Below are 16193 nucleotides of genomic sequence, written 5' to 3'. Positions count from 1 at the left end.
AATCGGACTGTCGCCCTTTTTTTTGTTGCAACCAATAGGAAAACTCTGAGCATGAAGGGTTTCAGCATGCCTTGCTAACGCGCATCAGCCAGATTTGCTGTGGAAAAACGTCCTTACATTTCTGAAATATTGAAAATGTATTAGAAATAAGCATCAACAGCAGCAAACAAAGAGAGAATTCAAGAATTGGAAGAATACTTTCATTTTGGATTTTGGTGCAAAAAAAAAACTGAACTCAACTGGAAGATGTCAATAAAAACAGAATATAAATTTAGGTTTTCGTAATTTTTATAACTATTTTGGAAAAATATAAAGTTATGTTTTAATATCGTATGTTATTTCAATACTGACGTTTATGGTTCGTTTTTTTTTTATTTATTTAAACAAATTTGTTGATATTAATCAGCTTAGGCAATTTTCACTTTTTAGAACCTTTGCAATTAAAAAGATGATTAGAAGCCAAAAGACTCTTAACGGCTGCGGATAAAATATGAAATTTTCGAGCGTAGCGATGCTTACTCGCATTTCTGAAGAAACAGATAAGCAATAAGTTGTATTTCCTTTTCTTTTATTCCTCCCACTCCCTCACTTTGGCTGCACGATCAAGTCCCGTTCCTCTGGTCAAGTTCAGCGTGTTGTTCCCCCGGCCCTCGCGGACGCTTCTTATTGGTAGGCTGCGACAGTTACATCACGACGCTCGTGACGCGCACGTCTTCCTGTTTCCTTCAGCCGCGTCTTAAAGTGAATCTTAGTGGCGGAGGAGCGCTCCAGCAGCATCCAGTCCTCCGCTCTGCATCCAGCGCGCCTCAGAGACGCACACACGCACAGCTTCTCTCTCACTCTCTCTCTCTCTCTCCCTCTCCCTCTCTCTCCTGTCTTCTTTCAAGGTCTCTCACTCTTTCGACCACAGCTGAGGATAGAAGGAGAGACGGACGCGAAAGAGCCAGTTTTTCCCGTTTTCTTTTTGTATTTTTTTTGCCTCTTTTAGTTCGCGCCGCTCACTTTATTCCAGCTCTTCCTTTCCTCATATTTTTGCTCCAGCTCCTCCGCACAGCAGTCCGCGGCTCTTTTCTCCCTTTCCCCGCCGCAGGAGTTCAGGTTGTCCCCTCTTAATCTTCATCTTGGACCGGGTAAGTTACCTTGTCCTCGGATAAGCTCCCTCACTTTTCTTGTTCAGATATTGAACTCTAAACTAGCATCACTTATTCTGCCAATCACCAGCGAAGTGAATAGGTGCGATAACAAGGGCTGCACTTGGTTCCCTCAGCTCGGTGTGTGCGGAGGGTTGCGTGAGCAGCCAGTGTTTTTTGGTGAGGATGATTTGCGAACGTTAGCCCAGCCTTCCTCATCAAAGCAGAGCTCGAGTTGATTTGCAACTCTGCGAAGTAAGTTTCAGAAGTGTGATTTATTTATTTATTTAGCACTCCGCGATTCAAACCTGTTTATTTAAGGCGGAAATTTTGATTTAGACTACTTGCTTGACCTGTCTGTTTGTAGATAGATCTCTTTGTCCCGTGGGGTATGTGGTGTTCTGTCCCCTTTATTATTATTATTATTATTATTTGTTGAAAGAACTTTGCGCAGATGATTGGAGAGCGTTAAGCGCCTTCTTTTTGGCTTTGCCTTTATTTTCTATCTTCTTTGAGGTTTGTTCTGAAGATGACCAACCAGTTTGGAAACAGTGTGCGCAACTGCTGTGTGTGAACGAGCAAAGACATCCCCATATCTCAGTTGTATTTATGCAGAGCCCGTTTTATTGTCACTTCAGTTTGACTCAGGCAAAAGTTATTTTTACAAGTATGGTGGTTCGTTTACACATTTTTGCCAGAAATGTAAAATTTTTAGTGAGGAAAAAGTTTGTTTTTAAATGCCTCCCCCAAAATCCGCTGTATTTGCCATCTCTGTATTAGGGAGATGGAAAGGGAGAGGGGTAATGTGGGACAAGTGCTTCAACATAAGAAAAAAAAGACAGGTGCTGGTGACTATTTCAAGCTCTTTGTTAAGATCCCACAGCAATCCAGTCAAGTTTTAATCCTATGTGTATTGGTTCTTCTCCGAGCTGCTGTAAATGGCTTTCAAGACATAATAAGTCTTGCCCATTTGTCAAATGGTTTCATTTAAAATACTTGCTAAGGGAGACATTTTCAGAAAATCTGGTTTTCTATTCTTTTATGCAGGGTTTAAATTTTATTTTTAATTTTTTTTTAAGAAAATAAGTATGTCACGTGTGTCAGAGTACAACAACGCCAACAGCTCTGAGAGGGTGTGTGAAGTGTAAATTTGTGGATTAGTTCCATTACAGTTAAATTTATCTTGTAAAAGTGTCAAAAGGTGGGTTATTTTGTAATGCTTGTGTAAATGTCACTGGTGCTTTAGGAAATGTCTTCCAAAAATGACAAAAAAAATAACTATGTCATATAAAAAATAATAACTGATATAAATGTGACTCAGTTTATTTAACTCCACACGTCTTAAACGCTTTTATAAAGATTTAACTCATAATAAGCCTACTTTGTGGAAAAAATCCTCGTATGAAATTTGGTGTAGAGAACGATTTATTTTTTATTTTTTTGCAAAAGTAAAAAGAAAAATAAATATAAACGTCAGCTGTTTTAGTGATGTTAAAGACATACGGGTAAATAAATTGGCATGTTTAATTTTTACATTTTGCTTTTACACTTCCTTACACGTTAAATATCCTCCCAGAAATTTTTTTTAAATTAAGACAAGAAACATCTGATGTGTCTCTGACTAAGACTCCGCAACCGCTGCTTACATAGCATTATTCGCGCAGACCTGTACTGACAAAACGTTTTGCTTTCAGAGGGGCATTAGGGTTTTTGTAAGAGCGCTTTAAGTTGCTCTTTGCCAGAGTTGACCCGTGTGACCTATTCATTTGAGCAGAATTAACTGCCCTTGCCAGATGAAAAGACAAACAAAAAACACAGAAGTGAGCTCACGCTGGCACCAAAATCAATAGGTCTATTTTGTGCTTCTTTTTTGTGTCATTCTCCCTATTGAGTAAGATATGATGGCCGTATTGATCAGAGTGAACACAGGACTTGTTTTTAAAAACTGCACAATTTATAGGCACAGTGTAAAATAATTTCTTGAAGCTGATGAAGCTCATTTACTCAGCAGAGTCAAGTAGTGTCTTTATCGTGTAAAATATGTTTTTCCTCTATCTGTATTCCAGTAAAAAAATATACCCCAACCCTATTTCCTTATTATTTGAATTTGTGAGCTTCTGCCTCGTATGTGGGCTACACTGCACAATCATGGAAATGAGGACAAGTACTTAAGTAATTATCATAATTTTATGCAGCTTTGTATTCCGTGGGAACTGGTTCAGTGTCGCGCAACGTGTAACAGGGGAGAGGATAAAATGTGGGACTTTGCCCTGGAATGTCGAGCCAAGGCCTAAATCTGACCCCATCATGCTTATCTTAATGTAATCAAGGTTTTTTAAGGTTTGAGCATCTTATTGCTAAAATTTCTAAATGCAGTTGTTCATTTCAACTAGCTTACAGTTTTAGATTGTGTGTGTGTGTCTGTAATGACAAATTGCTACCTTTACAAAAAAATAAAGCCTTCGGGAGATTTCACTTTAGTGTGTCATGCCCATTTATTTTCTTCCCCTGCATAGATACTCAGAGGCTTTGACCCTAGAGGACTGGGTTTGTGGGATATGGCCCAATAGCAGCAGCCCGTGATGCCGGACCATGACAGCGACTCCCTCCTGAACAGACAGACCAAGCGACGACGTGTGGACATTGGTGTCAAGAGGACAGTGGGTAGCACAGCCTCCTCCACAGCAGCAGCTACTACCGATAACATCGCCCGCGCCAAAGCAGCCATTTTCAGTGCCATGAACTCTCTGAGCTCCCATTCTCACCACGGATCAGACAACGACTCCATGGAGTGCTCTGTAGTGCAGCCACATGGTGGGCCTGGCGTCGTGTCAGCAGGCGACAGTGAGTCCAAATCAAATGTACTCCGAAAGCTACTGAAGAGGGCCAACTCATATGAGGATGCCATGATGCCCTTCCCTGGCACCACCATTATCTCTCAGCTTCTCAAGAATAACATTGCAAAAAATGGAGGCGGACCTGAGAGAGGGGAAAGAGGAGATAGAGTTGAATCAGGTTTCCCTGGATCAGGGCTCTCGAATGCTAGCTCTGATGCCCCGCAGGAAGATGCATGCAGTAACTCCTCCCAGGACAGCACCCCTCAGGAGTGCTTGTCACCATTTGGTCGTCCTCCTGGCCTGGCCACCTTTGACATTGAACGTCTCAATGATGAACACCTGCGTGCCAAGCGGGCCCGTGTAGAGAACATTATACGTGGTATGAGCCACTCGCCAAGCGTGGTGGTGCCTGCTGCTTCCCGTCATGAGCGTGACCATGAGATGGATGGAGAGCGGGATCTAGAACTGGATTGTCCACCTCCTCAGTCCCAACAGCAAGCCCCGAGCAGTCCACGGGGAGGTGAAGTGTGCAGTAGCAGCCGAGAGAATAAGCGCAAACAGCGACTGCCTCAGCAGCAGCAGCAAAGCTTCACCCAGCTGGTGTGTCAGAGAAAGGAACAGAAGCAGGAGGAGCGGCGGCAGCTCAAGCTGCAGCTGGAGGACATGCAAAAGCAACTACGGCAGCTCCAGGAGAAGTTCTTTCAGATCTATGACTCCACCGATGACTCAGAGCACACCGACCTTCACAATGACATAGGAAACATGTCAGAGGACAGCCCTGGCAGGTCCGACACTGGTGGAGATGACCGGGGCGGAGATGACTTGCGCTCTGACAATGAGATGGCTGATTTGGATCCAGGCCATTTCCTTGACAGGGCGCGGGCTCTGCTTCAGGAGCAGGCCTTGTTGGCCAACACTGAAAAGCCAAGAAGAGATGGCCTCAGCCGAAACAAAGGACAGGGAGGTCCAGGTTCCTCCATGCATGCTGAAGGTAAACAGCTAGCAGAAACACTGAAGCAAGAGCTCAACTCAGCCATGACCCAGGTGGTGGACACAGTGGTAAAGGTGTTTGCTAAACCTCCTCGCCCTACTCCTCAGCAGGCCTTCCCACCTCTTTCTATACCCCCTGAAAGATTTCCTGCTGCTGTCAATGGAGACAACCCAAATTTCCACACCGCTAACCAGAGGCTGCAATGTTTTGGTGATGTCATCATTCCTAATCCACTCGATTCCTTTGCTAGCATGCCTGGCATACCAGGGCCTATCAATGACCAAACTGAGGCACTGCCTTTAGTAGTACGTAAGACACCCAGCGAGCATCACCACCAGTCTTCAGCTGTGGGTGCACATGGTGGTAGCCACCATCCAGCTCTCCATCCATCATCTCTCTCTGCCTCCATGGGCTTCAGCCCTCCCTCCTTTCGACATCCCTTTCCACTGCCACTCATGGGTTACCCCTTCCAGACTCCCATTGGCCCACCCACAGCTTACCCAGGCAAGGACCGTACTTCACCAGACTCCATGGACCTGCCCAGAGAGACCACCAGTTTGAGAACAAAGATGGCATCAGGTCACCACCTGGGGCACCACCATCGCTCTTGTTCACCAGCGCACCCTGGCAGCACAGCCGAAAGCCTGTCCTTGTCCCTAATCAAGTCAGAGTGCAGTGATCTCCAGGACATGGCTGACATCTCACCTTACTCAGGCAGCAATGTATCCTTTTTTAAAAAAGAATCAATGTGGGCTGTAGATTTTTAAAATTGTGAAAACCAACGTTGTTACACACTGCATTTTTCATTTTGAACTAATCTTTACCTACGTAAGAGAGGAAAATTTGCTCTCAGGTGGTAGAAGCCCTTACAGACCTACAAGAAACCATGTCTGATACACCAAGAGTTAAAAATCAAATCCTTTTGATTCTGTTTGAAACTAGCCTAAGAAAATGAAAAATTGTTGATGAATCACTTTTCCCTCCCACTACTGTTCTCTTCTCCATTGTTGTATTTATTTTTATACCCGTACCTCTTCTCGCAGCACCAAAACAGCATTTTCTTCCATCTTCAATCCTAAGTGCTTTAAAAGCTTTCTTTTGGTGTGTCACTTTATTGCAAGAAGATGTGATTACCCCATTTCCTTTTTATTAAAACATGACATTTAAAGGAGGGAGACGACATCCTGAAACTTGGGACACGAGGGTGTTGTATAGCCTAGCGTATAGTTTAACTCTAGTTTGCCCTGATGCTGCCCTGTGGATAAAGAGACTTTCCCCCTGTGGGAGGCTCAAATTGAATCCCCTATAGACACAGGGCTAATAGCTTAAACAGTAATGTTCAGTCCCTTCTCTGTTACCCTTATATCTTCTTAGCATTCAACACCCCCTAACCTTATGAAAGTTTGATTTGTCTCGCACCGGATGCCCAAAAAGAGCTTTGTCTTCCAGTCATTAACATTCATACTAGGCTTAAGAAATGAATCTTACAGCTTATTCCTTGTTGAATATATATTAGTTAAGTGAACATCTCGTTTTTGCCTTTATGTGCACCTGAATGTTTAGTCTTTTTTTGTGTGTGTACGGTATGCGTGCGTGTGCGTACGCGTAAGCATGTGTGTGTCACAAAAGGTTTGCCTGAGGACTTGGGGTAAAGATGTATATTTATGATTGCTTGTGTTTTTTCTTGTGTTCCTCTTATCATCCATCGCTGTTGTAAATGCCCACAATCATTGTCGTTTCTTTTCTCTTTTTTTCATTTCATAAAGATCTGTCAACAGCCCGGGGGGCCCTTCGGCTGTTGCTTGGCAGCCAAATACTTCTTTTTTTTGTTTTCACTCCCTGCAAATTCCCCCCTCCCACCTCTCCGTCTTTTCTTTGAAGCGGACGTTAACAGGTGTTTGCAGCGAGCTGTTTATCTTTCATTACCTCGCCTTGTCTTGTCTTCTGACCCAAGGGTGAACGCTTTCCAGAGATCCATAATCCTTTGCTTCTACGGGCTCCCGATGGAGGGATGAAAAGGAAACAAGGGAGAGAGACATGCATTGACTAAGAGAAAGTAGAAAATAATCAAACAATAACCGCATATGCCAGATGCTGTGGCTTTCATGGCAGCATTTATGAATTCAGAGCAGTAACAGATGTATTACCCTAAATGGAAGGGACAGGGAGAACATGTCCACATTTTCTCAGGTTTTGTTTTTGATTCGCCTAATGAATATTTCACTGAAAAGCTTGGCATTTTTAGTGACATTTTTTTTTCCACCTCTGAAGTCAGAGACAGCTTGTCAGACATTTAGTGAGGTCCGTTCAAGTTCACCAGCATTTTGGAGCAGATGGCCGCTATCACTTATCACATTTGTTCTGAGTTCGACTCCAAATTTTCTTGTCCTTACACCTGGAATTAGGAAGTGTGGCAGCTATTCCCCCCCCCCTCATGACTTTGGGCTTTAGGGAAGTGATGTGAGAATGATGATATCTTGTCAGATGTGGCAGGCGAACAGTGGGCCAGCTGGTGTGAGCGTACCATCATGACAAAATAATGGCCTCGCACACCACCCTGAAGTCCAATCACAATTACATTTGCAAGCTGTGAGTGAATTGGAAATGAAAATGTCTAATCAGGAAGTATGAGGCTTTTTAATTGGTAGCTGAAGGGAGATAATATTGAGCTGAAGGCTGAGGAAGTTAAATTTCAATGCCCGATAAGGGGAAGTGTGTCTAATCCTAATTGAAAAAGCATAAACAAATTAGTCTGAATATAAGTACACCTACGCTTTAAGAACAAGTTCTCTTTCTCTTTCTTTCTTCCTCTGTCTGAGAATTCATTGTATCCTCCCTGGTCGTAGCAGATGGTGTGGTGTGGAAAGTGAAGTGCTGCTCTTTTGGCCGGGCCTGACTGAGTAACACCAGCCTGCCAGGGTTTCCCCCATAAGACCCTCGCTACTTTCTGTCCCCCACTCCCTTGAATCAGACAAAGTAGACTGGGTCTTTAAGGAGCCAGAGCCCAGCGTGGTTCAGGATTTGCTGGCTCTGCTCTATAGCCCAAAGGCCAAGGGCAATCCAATCTAGCAGCTGATGCCTTCTTCCCACTCTACAGCTACAGCTACATCTGGACACTTGACTGACTTTAATGGTGACAGCCCACTCTGTACATCAGAAAGCCACTCAAGTGTAAAAGTAAAAACTTTGTGTTGCTCATTCTGTGTCGTTTTAAGTCACCCCCACCCACCTTGATTTGACTTATTAAACCAGTTTGGGGTTTGAACACGCACCCAGCCCCACCCCCGTTCCCTTTTCATAGTCTTATCCTCCAGACTGAAATTATCAGATGTATTATACGGCCGTTAATTCACCATGGAAATGGCTTGGGCCGTTCAGTGGCGCAGATGTGTTCCACTCTTCCCATCGCTGGCCGACTCCAAAGCCTCAGTGCCTCTCTTCTTCTCCTCCTTCTTTTCTTTTGCTCCTCCAAGGGTTTGGCAGCAACTGAGAGGCTTGGGGGCCAGGGGTGGAGCAGAGGGAGGAGGAGGGGGAATGTAATTGAAGGCTGGAACCATGCTATCCCTCAAGGTGCCCCCAACAGCCTATCTCCATCCTTTCCGCTGTTCAATCCAGGGGATCCATTAGGAAGACAAGGCCTCTATTTGAATATGTGAGTGCGAGAAGGTTTTTCATAGTGCCTGGAACAGTGTTTGGGATCTCTTAGACCTTATTTCGTAGCTGATGTGGCCAGCAGCAGACAGTCATGTTCAGGCTTGGCATGTGTTATCGCCAAGCCATTAGGCCTTCTTGCCCGCCACTGGCGTTAACTGCTGTCTTTGTCTGTGATATGCAAATGTCTCCTTTTTTCTTCCTCCTTTTTTTGGGAGGAGTTTGACGCAGGGTGTAGGCAAAGGCGCTTGGTTGCTTTGACAGTGAAATGAGTCTCCTTATGTAAAAGCACAGGCTGTACTGCTTTATTTACCGTGACTCTCTCACACCTGATCCAGACGATGCTAATTCCAAGCAAATGGTTTTGCTTCGGTGCACTGTCTTCAGCTCACCCCTTCCAGCAGCTCTGCATTCACGCTCATGAGAAAATTTGGTTACCCTTCATCCAAATGTACATTTCAAACTTACACCAAGTCATTAGCAAATACAAACAGTATTTGTAATATACCTATGTTTGCTTGATGTACCAGAGGTTCTTGGCCTCCAAACAGTTGTTAACATCCTTAACAGCAGCTGTTTTCAGATCCAGGAGGGCCTCTCCCCTAATCATCTGAAGAAGGCCAAACTCATGTTTTTCTACACCCGCTACCCAAGCTCTAACATGCTGAAGATGTTTTTCTCTGACGTCAAGGTGAGTCTCAGATAGCTTTTGTTCTAACTGCTTCTGTGGTCTTATACCTATTTGTTTTATTTAGCTTTGGGGTAGTTCATGACCTTATTGCAGTGATAGACGTACACAGTGTTGTTTGCAAATTTATAGGGTCTCAATATGTTGCCCATCCATCTTTACAAAATACCTCAATATCAGTCAGATTGGATCTGAACCAGTTCTTGTTTAGACTGAGGTCTGAACTTTGACTGGGCCATTCTAACATCGTTATTATTTGATCAAAGCCTTTCCAGGGTAGTACAAGTTTTATGTTTAGAATCTCACAGGTTTTACTCCTGGATTACACTGGCTCTCTATTTGCCTATCTGACAGCTTCCCTGTCCCTACTAAATAAAAACATTCCCACATCATGATGCCGCTACAACCATGTTTCACTGTGTTGTTGAGGTTTTTAGGGTGTTGTGTTAGTTGACCACACGAATCAAATTTTTACTCTCATCTGACCAAAGTCTTCATCATGTTTGCCGTTTCCCCTACATTGCTTTTTGCCTGTCTTCTCAGCATTCACAACATACAGTTCTCCCGTCTTTGTTCAACTCTAATTTAGGTTTAGGATTCCAGTTATGCCACACTGTATCCATTGAGATGAACTGAACAGTCCCCTGCGAGATGTTATTTTTGAATCCACTTAGTTGCACTGGATTTTTAGTTGGTATCAAAGTAAAGAGGAATACAACAATTTATAGTTAAGTGCTATTTTGTTGGTTTATCACATCAAATCTAAATAAAAAGCATGGAGGTGTGTGACAGTGACGTGAAAAAGGGATGAAAAATTTTAAGTGATGTGAAAACTTTTGCAACGCACTGCGTAAATGGAAACACACATTCACATACACTGTAGCTGTTGCTTCGTCTTTGCTCAACTTCTTCCTTATATTATGTTTTTGCACCTGAGTCAAAAAAGGGAAGTTGGTTGGAAATTGTGATGTTCCAGTCTCAGTTACAATGAACAATGTATTCTTGTCTGTCTTGAAAAAGGTGGATTTTCACTCGCTGCCTTATGTGTTTATGCAAAAGATGATAAAAGAGGAAGTTGAATAGGTCTGCACAATGGAAAAGGAGAGCTGCTGAGTTCTCCAGAGGTGACGCGAAGGATGAGTAATGGAGGGACAGAGGGGGGCAGAGAGGAAAACGGAGCTGGAGATAGTGGCTCTCAGAGCAGGTGTATGGAGGATGGTTTGATAAAAAGGGAGGGGCATAGAGCAAAGAGCTGGTTTAGAGACATGGCGAGGATGCACATTAGTCCCGCTGGGAGTTTAATGACGGAAAATTTGGAAAACAAAGCACGATATGTAAGCTGCACAGGAAAACAAGAAAAACAACACAATAGCTCTTGTATTATGTGCGGTGAGTTTGTGGTGTTGATTGTGTGTGTGCGTGTTTGCGTGTGTGTGTGTGTGTGTGTGTGTGTGTGCGTGTTTGCGTGTGTGTGTATGCTCCTGGACCATGATCGGGGTAAATACTGTGACAGATCCAGGCCATCTTATTCAAATCAGAAGATAAAGGCTTCCTTTCCTACCAGCTGCCCCCTCATGTATGCCATCACCAAGAACCACAACTCTGAGCTCACATCATTCTTTACAGAGGATTTCATTGGACAACTTTGAAAATAAGTGGCAACAAAAAAGGTGATTTTATTGAAAGCAACTTTCAGTGCTGATGCCCCCTCTTTTAATGATCGACATAATACCATCAAACTAATACTTAAAAATTTTTGAATAAGAAGTTAGATTAAATTTCAGCTTTGCCTAACTCATTAGGCATTCCCATGAAGGTGGCCTCGTCATGAATAGAAATCTTAATAAGGTCAAGATATTTAAGGGATTAAGTACCACATAGTTTGTTTTTGTTCTCTGTATATGACAATGGACTCTGGTTTTAAATTAGTGTATGGGAATGGGACTATCTAATTAAATTCAGCCAGCACAGCCTCTCAGCAAGAGCTTGTCGTCAAACAACAGTCTTTTAAGGTTAATCGGGTCTTGTCTAATCAGATCTGGACCTGGGAGGCCCTGGAGCTGATGTTCATCTGGAATAAGCTTATTTTAAGACACTGTTTTTTTCCCCTCTAAGTGTTTCTGAAGTGTTTTGACAGATTTTACTTAAAACCCTTGTTGGTGTCATGAATGACAGCTTATATAATCCAAGTGGCTTTATGACATATATTTATTTAGATAGACAGGGTTTTAGAGTAAGGGCCAATAGATCAAAGATCAGTTCAAAATAATTTAGTTAGTTTAATAAATCATCTGACATTGCTTTGCTGGCATGTTTTTAGAAAACATATTCATGTTTTTTTTTTGCTTGTTTGTTTGTTTTCTCCTTTATGCAAAACAATATTTGTTTTGTCAGGACTTTTGTGACGTGGCAGAGTAAAATTTTGTTTCAGGTTCTCTGATAAAGGAGCAGTTTGCAAATTTTACAGAAAATGAAGGATTTATAAGAATGTCTCCTTTGATGCATCAAGGCATCACTGATTTTTATTGAACTAAAAAAGAGACAAAAGTACAAAGTGTTGGTTGACACATTTAAAAATGGTGGAAATTGGGATAAAAAATATATCCCTTTCCAGAGTTCAATCTGCTGATCACAAATTAGATTTTATCAATGGGATATCAATCGATTTATTACAAGTAACTGCATAGCTACTTGATAAAGAAAGAAAACAAAAATCAAAATTAGATGTTTCAGTGTTCGATCTGCTGCTCCCAGAATCTATCAAGGCAAAATTGGCCGTTTCGTTAGTAGCATCTCTACTCAGCTTCTGTGTTTACGTCAGTTATGTGCCATGGTGCAGCGAATGTCAGGAGGGGTTTTGCATTTTCTGTATGTCATTCCTTCCCTTTTCTTTTTTTTTTGCTGATGTTGTGGCACGGCATGCGCACCTCGGTGGGGCCGAGGCCTGGAAAGAAAAGCCCGTGGCTGGATTTTGAGTCACAGCAGCAGCAGCAGTAACAAAAGCCCGCTTTCCAGGGCTGCGTTTTGTGTGCAGTCAGCCAATAGACAGCCCCAGATTATCTCCCACAATTCACTCCTGCAAAAACAGGAAACGTTGGAAAGCCCTGATGGCTGTGAGGGGGCTTATATGACAGAGAGAGAGACAGAGAGGGAGGCCCGTGCAGGCTTCTGTGTCTTTCTATCCTCCTCTCCGGTCGTTTTGGATGTAGCCGAGCACTCTGAGGTCATCTGTGTGTTTTCTGCTCCGCTGTTGAGAAAGCATTTGCTTTTTATTCAAACACCTTTCAGCCCAAACCGCAGCAAAAAGGAAAACACCTTACCAATTTTACCAAACCTGATAATGAGATGTGTGTACACCTGAGCACTTTCTGCAGGCGACTACAGTTTAGACATGAGATACCTCAGTTTTTTTTTGTTTGTTTTTTTTTGTCTATTTTAGACTCCAGCATCTGCAGAACATATGCATGTGAGTGTGTGTGCATGCCACTTTCTATCTTATGCTGTTAGCACTAAGCACTGACCTTTCACAGGCTCTTGAGTGTGAGTGTGAGAAACACGCTTTCACTGTCTCTCTCTGCTCTACCTCATAGCCAAGCGCGCGCACCCACACACACACACACACACACACACACACACCCTTGTATGTTTAAACACATTGTATCAGATTCAGCGCACACACTTTCCTCGCTGTGCCTCATGTCTGTGCTGGCTGACCCCTGCCAGCTCTGATTAAGGAGCTGCAGTGATGTGCTCCTTTGAACCGATTCCCTCCTTTTACAGCGAACACACCCGTCCTTAGCTGGTATCAGGGGGGGTCTCTGTGCCCCCTACAGCAACTTAATGAACCAAGACCGCTGGAAGCTGTAAGGGGAACCTGCCAAAATTTAATCCCTGAGTGTGATATGTGCAGTGAGCATGGCTGCAGTTCAGTTTAGCATATTTACCAGCACTTGCAGTTGCACCGGCCGCAATACGTCTTCTCTCAAGCTGTCAGCATAATAAAGTGATTTTTGTCCAAAGTGACAAATGCATAGAGTCACTCGGCGGCAGTGACACTAAAGGTCTCCCGACATGAGCAATAGGAACTTTCACAGTCCATAATCTCACTGTGCAATGCTCAGGTCTGTATGTAAGCACACTTTCGTGGATAAAGAGTTTCAAATGCAGCGACGGTCAACGTTGCACACAACACAAAAGGTGGTTCGGCGTCTCTGCTCTGCTGTCACTCGCCGACTGTCTGGCACAATGAGAGCCATGTGTTTAAGAATAACTCTGCACTGCCAACGTATTTGTAAGTGTCAGTAGTTTGTTTGATGCTCAGATGTCATGACCCTGGCTTGCTGACTGCTCACGTTCCGACCCCCTTATCCTCCCCTCACCCCTTACAAACTCCGCCGCCGTTACCACCACGAGCGATGCGCTATTGTCCGGTGGTGCTGACCTGCACCCATCCCAACCCCGCCCTCTCTTTTTCCCTATTTATGCTCACCCTGCACTTTAGGACACAGCCACCATCCCAAACACTTCCTCCCTATGCACACCCACCCACCCAAACTCCAGCCAAACAAACAGACTTATTCTTCTCCGGTCCACCATTATCTCATTTGCAGATCCTTCCAGGAAAGGCCACCACAGAAGAAACGTGTCTCCTATTTATCAACTTTCCCCACGGTCTTCATGAGTTTGACTGTGCTGTACTTTGTCCCAGATCACGATGAGTGTTTACGTCTGTGTTGTCGAACAATAGTCAGAGTCTAATCTCCATGTCAAAACCACTCTGCTCCCCCCAGTGAGCAGTGTGCTCAGCGTTTAGCAGCATTTTGTCTCCCTTTCTTTCTGCTGCAGAAAGAGCAGAGGGGAGTATGAATGATGTCTGCAAGGTAGAAATTTCACTGAATTTTAGCGAGTTTGAAAAGTGAAACAAGAATCCAAAGCACATAATATTATTATTAGCTGCCTAGATTTTTAGACACGGTTGTTTTCCCTTTGAGGTCATGATGAAAAGGAGCCAGGACCAGCTGAGGCTCCTAATAGGTTTACCTCACCCTATTGAATTCACCCGAGCAGCACTAGATCAGACAGCCACTGCCTCCTCGGCAGTGCTTATCGCCTCTGTCTTCTTATTTTTGCTCCCTTTTTTATTTTTTCTTCATTTCCGTTTCTCTCTGCACGGGAGGTGCGGTGAGAGGAGGAGGAACAGGGTGTAATTGGTGAGCGGGGTTAAGTACATGTTTGAGCCCCCCTGCGGGCCAGGGCGCTTCAGATGATGACTTAATCGTTTTTCTGGTCAATTATGTGTTTGCGGTCTCACTCCTCTCTTCCACCTCTCCCTCCACTCGCAGGGTTATGATAGGGGGGAGGTCTGCTCCCAGCGGGGAAGACGAACCACACACACACACAGACACACGCACTCTCTCTCTGGCGTTTATTCTTTTCTTCCCTCGCCAACCTTCTCGCTTTGCTGTCTTACTTAATATCTCTATCATCGTCCCTCACTCTGCAACCTGTTTTCTCTTCCGCTCCTCTTTTATCTCTCCCAGCTTCCTCCCACCTTACCTCACGCCTCAGCTACCTGACATAAAACAGGATTCATTCAGATCCATGTCAAAACGTTGTTCATAAGAAGCACATTGACACATCGGCCTTGTCTGCTGCTGACCTCTCTGTTCCTCCTCTGTCTTTTCCTCCAGTTTAACCGCTGCATCACCTCCCAGCTGATCAAGTGGTTCAGCAACTTCAGGGAGTTCTACTACATCCAGATGGAGAAATTTGCCCGGCAGTCCATCAACGACGGTGTTACTGGAGCCGAGGAGCTGAGCGTCAGCCGGGACTGCGAGCTCTTCCGAGCCCTCAACATGCACTACAACAAGGCCAACGACTTTGAGGTAAATGCTTCAGCGACTCGACGTAGGTTGCAGCGAAAGGCTCAGTAAGAGGAGGAGCTGAGAGGGAAAACTGAAATTTCATCGGACGCCTAATCCAATGTGTATTCTGATACATTCGCGCTGCGTCCTCGATGACTCTGGATCTGCTTTTTATGCTGAGTTCAAGTCTGATGCAGAATTATTCAAAACCCCTAAGCTTTTGTCACATTACACATGCTTATCTGGGTTTTATCTGACAGCAACACAAAGTGTATTGTGCGTACTGTATATCCTCAGTCCAGTTCAAATAACTGCTTACAGAAGTCTGTATCTTGTAAATTCTGCTTCTCTCTGAGGATTGTCGTAGAATAGTTATGAACAAACATGATCATGAAGATCAAGGAGCACAACAGACCTGCCATGATATGACCATCACCTAAACTGGCAGGGTGGAAAAGGAGAGCAATAATCAGCGAAGCAATCAAGAGACACAAAGAGGTAACTTTGGGTGAGCTTTGAATTTCCACAGCTCAGGTGGAAGAATCTGTTGACAGAACAAATGTGACCTGTGCATTCTACGAATCTAATCTATGTGGGAAAAGTGGCAAGAAAAAAGCTGTATGGCTAAGTCCCATTTATAGAGGACACAATAAAAATGAGTAAGAATGAGGCTGAGATTAAAATTACTGTCCTGCATGCATATTGCTACCTAGGACGAAGGACTAATACTGCACACATCCTGCATACTCAGTCCCTACTGTGAATCATGGTGGTCACAGCATCATTCTGCAAGGATGCTTTTCAGGGAGGCTGGTCAGATTTAACATAGAGATGGAAGGGGCTAAAAGAAAACCTAAAAAGAGCAAAAAGACTTGAGACAGTGGAGGTTTGCCTTCCAGCAGGACAAAAATCTGTGACTTGAAATTTGCTGTTAACACACACTCACCATCTAAACAGACTGAACTTTAGTTGGAAAGAATAATGCACAAACAAATCAGTATTCAGTCAGTGAGAGAAAATATAAACTACACT

At 43.8% G+C, this 16193-nt stretch overlaps 1 protein-coding gene across 2 annotated transcripts in view; it reads left to right on the top strand.

Annotated features, from left to right (window-relative positions):
* The first annotated feature begins 231 nt into the window (after positions 1 to 231).
* Positions 232 to 16193, top strand: part of LOC103457567 (prospero homeobox 1a) — a 34555-nt gene continuing 18593 nt past the window's right edge. The window contains exons 1-4 of one of the 2 annotated variants that reach the window (XM_008397819.3): positions 232 to 1130; positions 3647 to 5680; positions 9193 to 9300; positions 14988 to 15182. In XM_008397819.3, coding sequence (XP_008396041.1) covers positions 3713 to 5680; positions 9193 to 9300; positions 14988 to 15182 — 2271 coding nt within the window. In that variant the 5' untranslated portion in view covers positions 232 to 1130; positions 3647 to 3712. Of the gene's footprint in view, positions 1131 to 1220; positions 1386 to 3646; positions 5681 to 9192; positions 9301 to 14987; positions 15183 to 16193 lie in introns of those variants that run through there. The other variant, XM_081602307.1, reaches the window with a different exon arrangement.

Source organism: Poecilia reticulata, chromosome 21 (assembly GCF_904066995.2).
Source record: "Poecilia reticulata chromosome 21, P_reticulata-male-v2, whole genome shotgun sequence".
Taxonomy (NCBI): Eukaryota; Metazoa; Chordata; class Actinopteri; order Cyprinodontiformes; family Poeciliidae; genus Poecilia; species Poecilia reticulata.
This window is presented reverse-complemented; position numbering and strand designations above follow the sequence as displayed.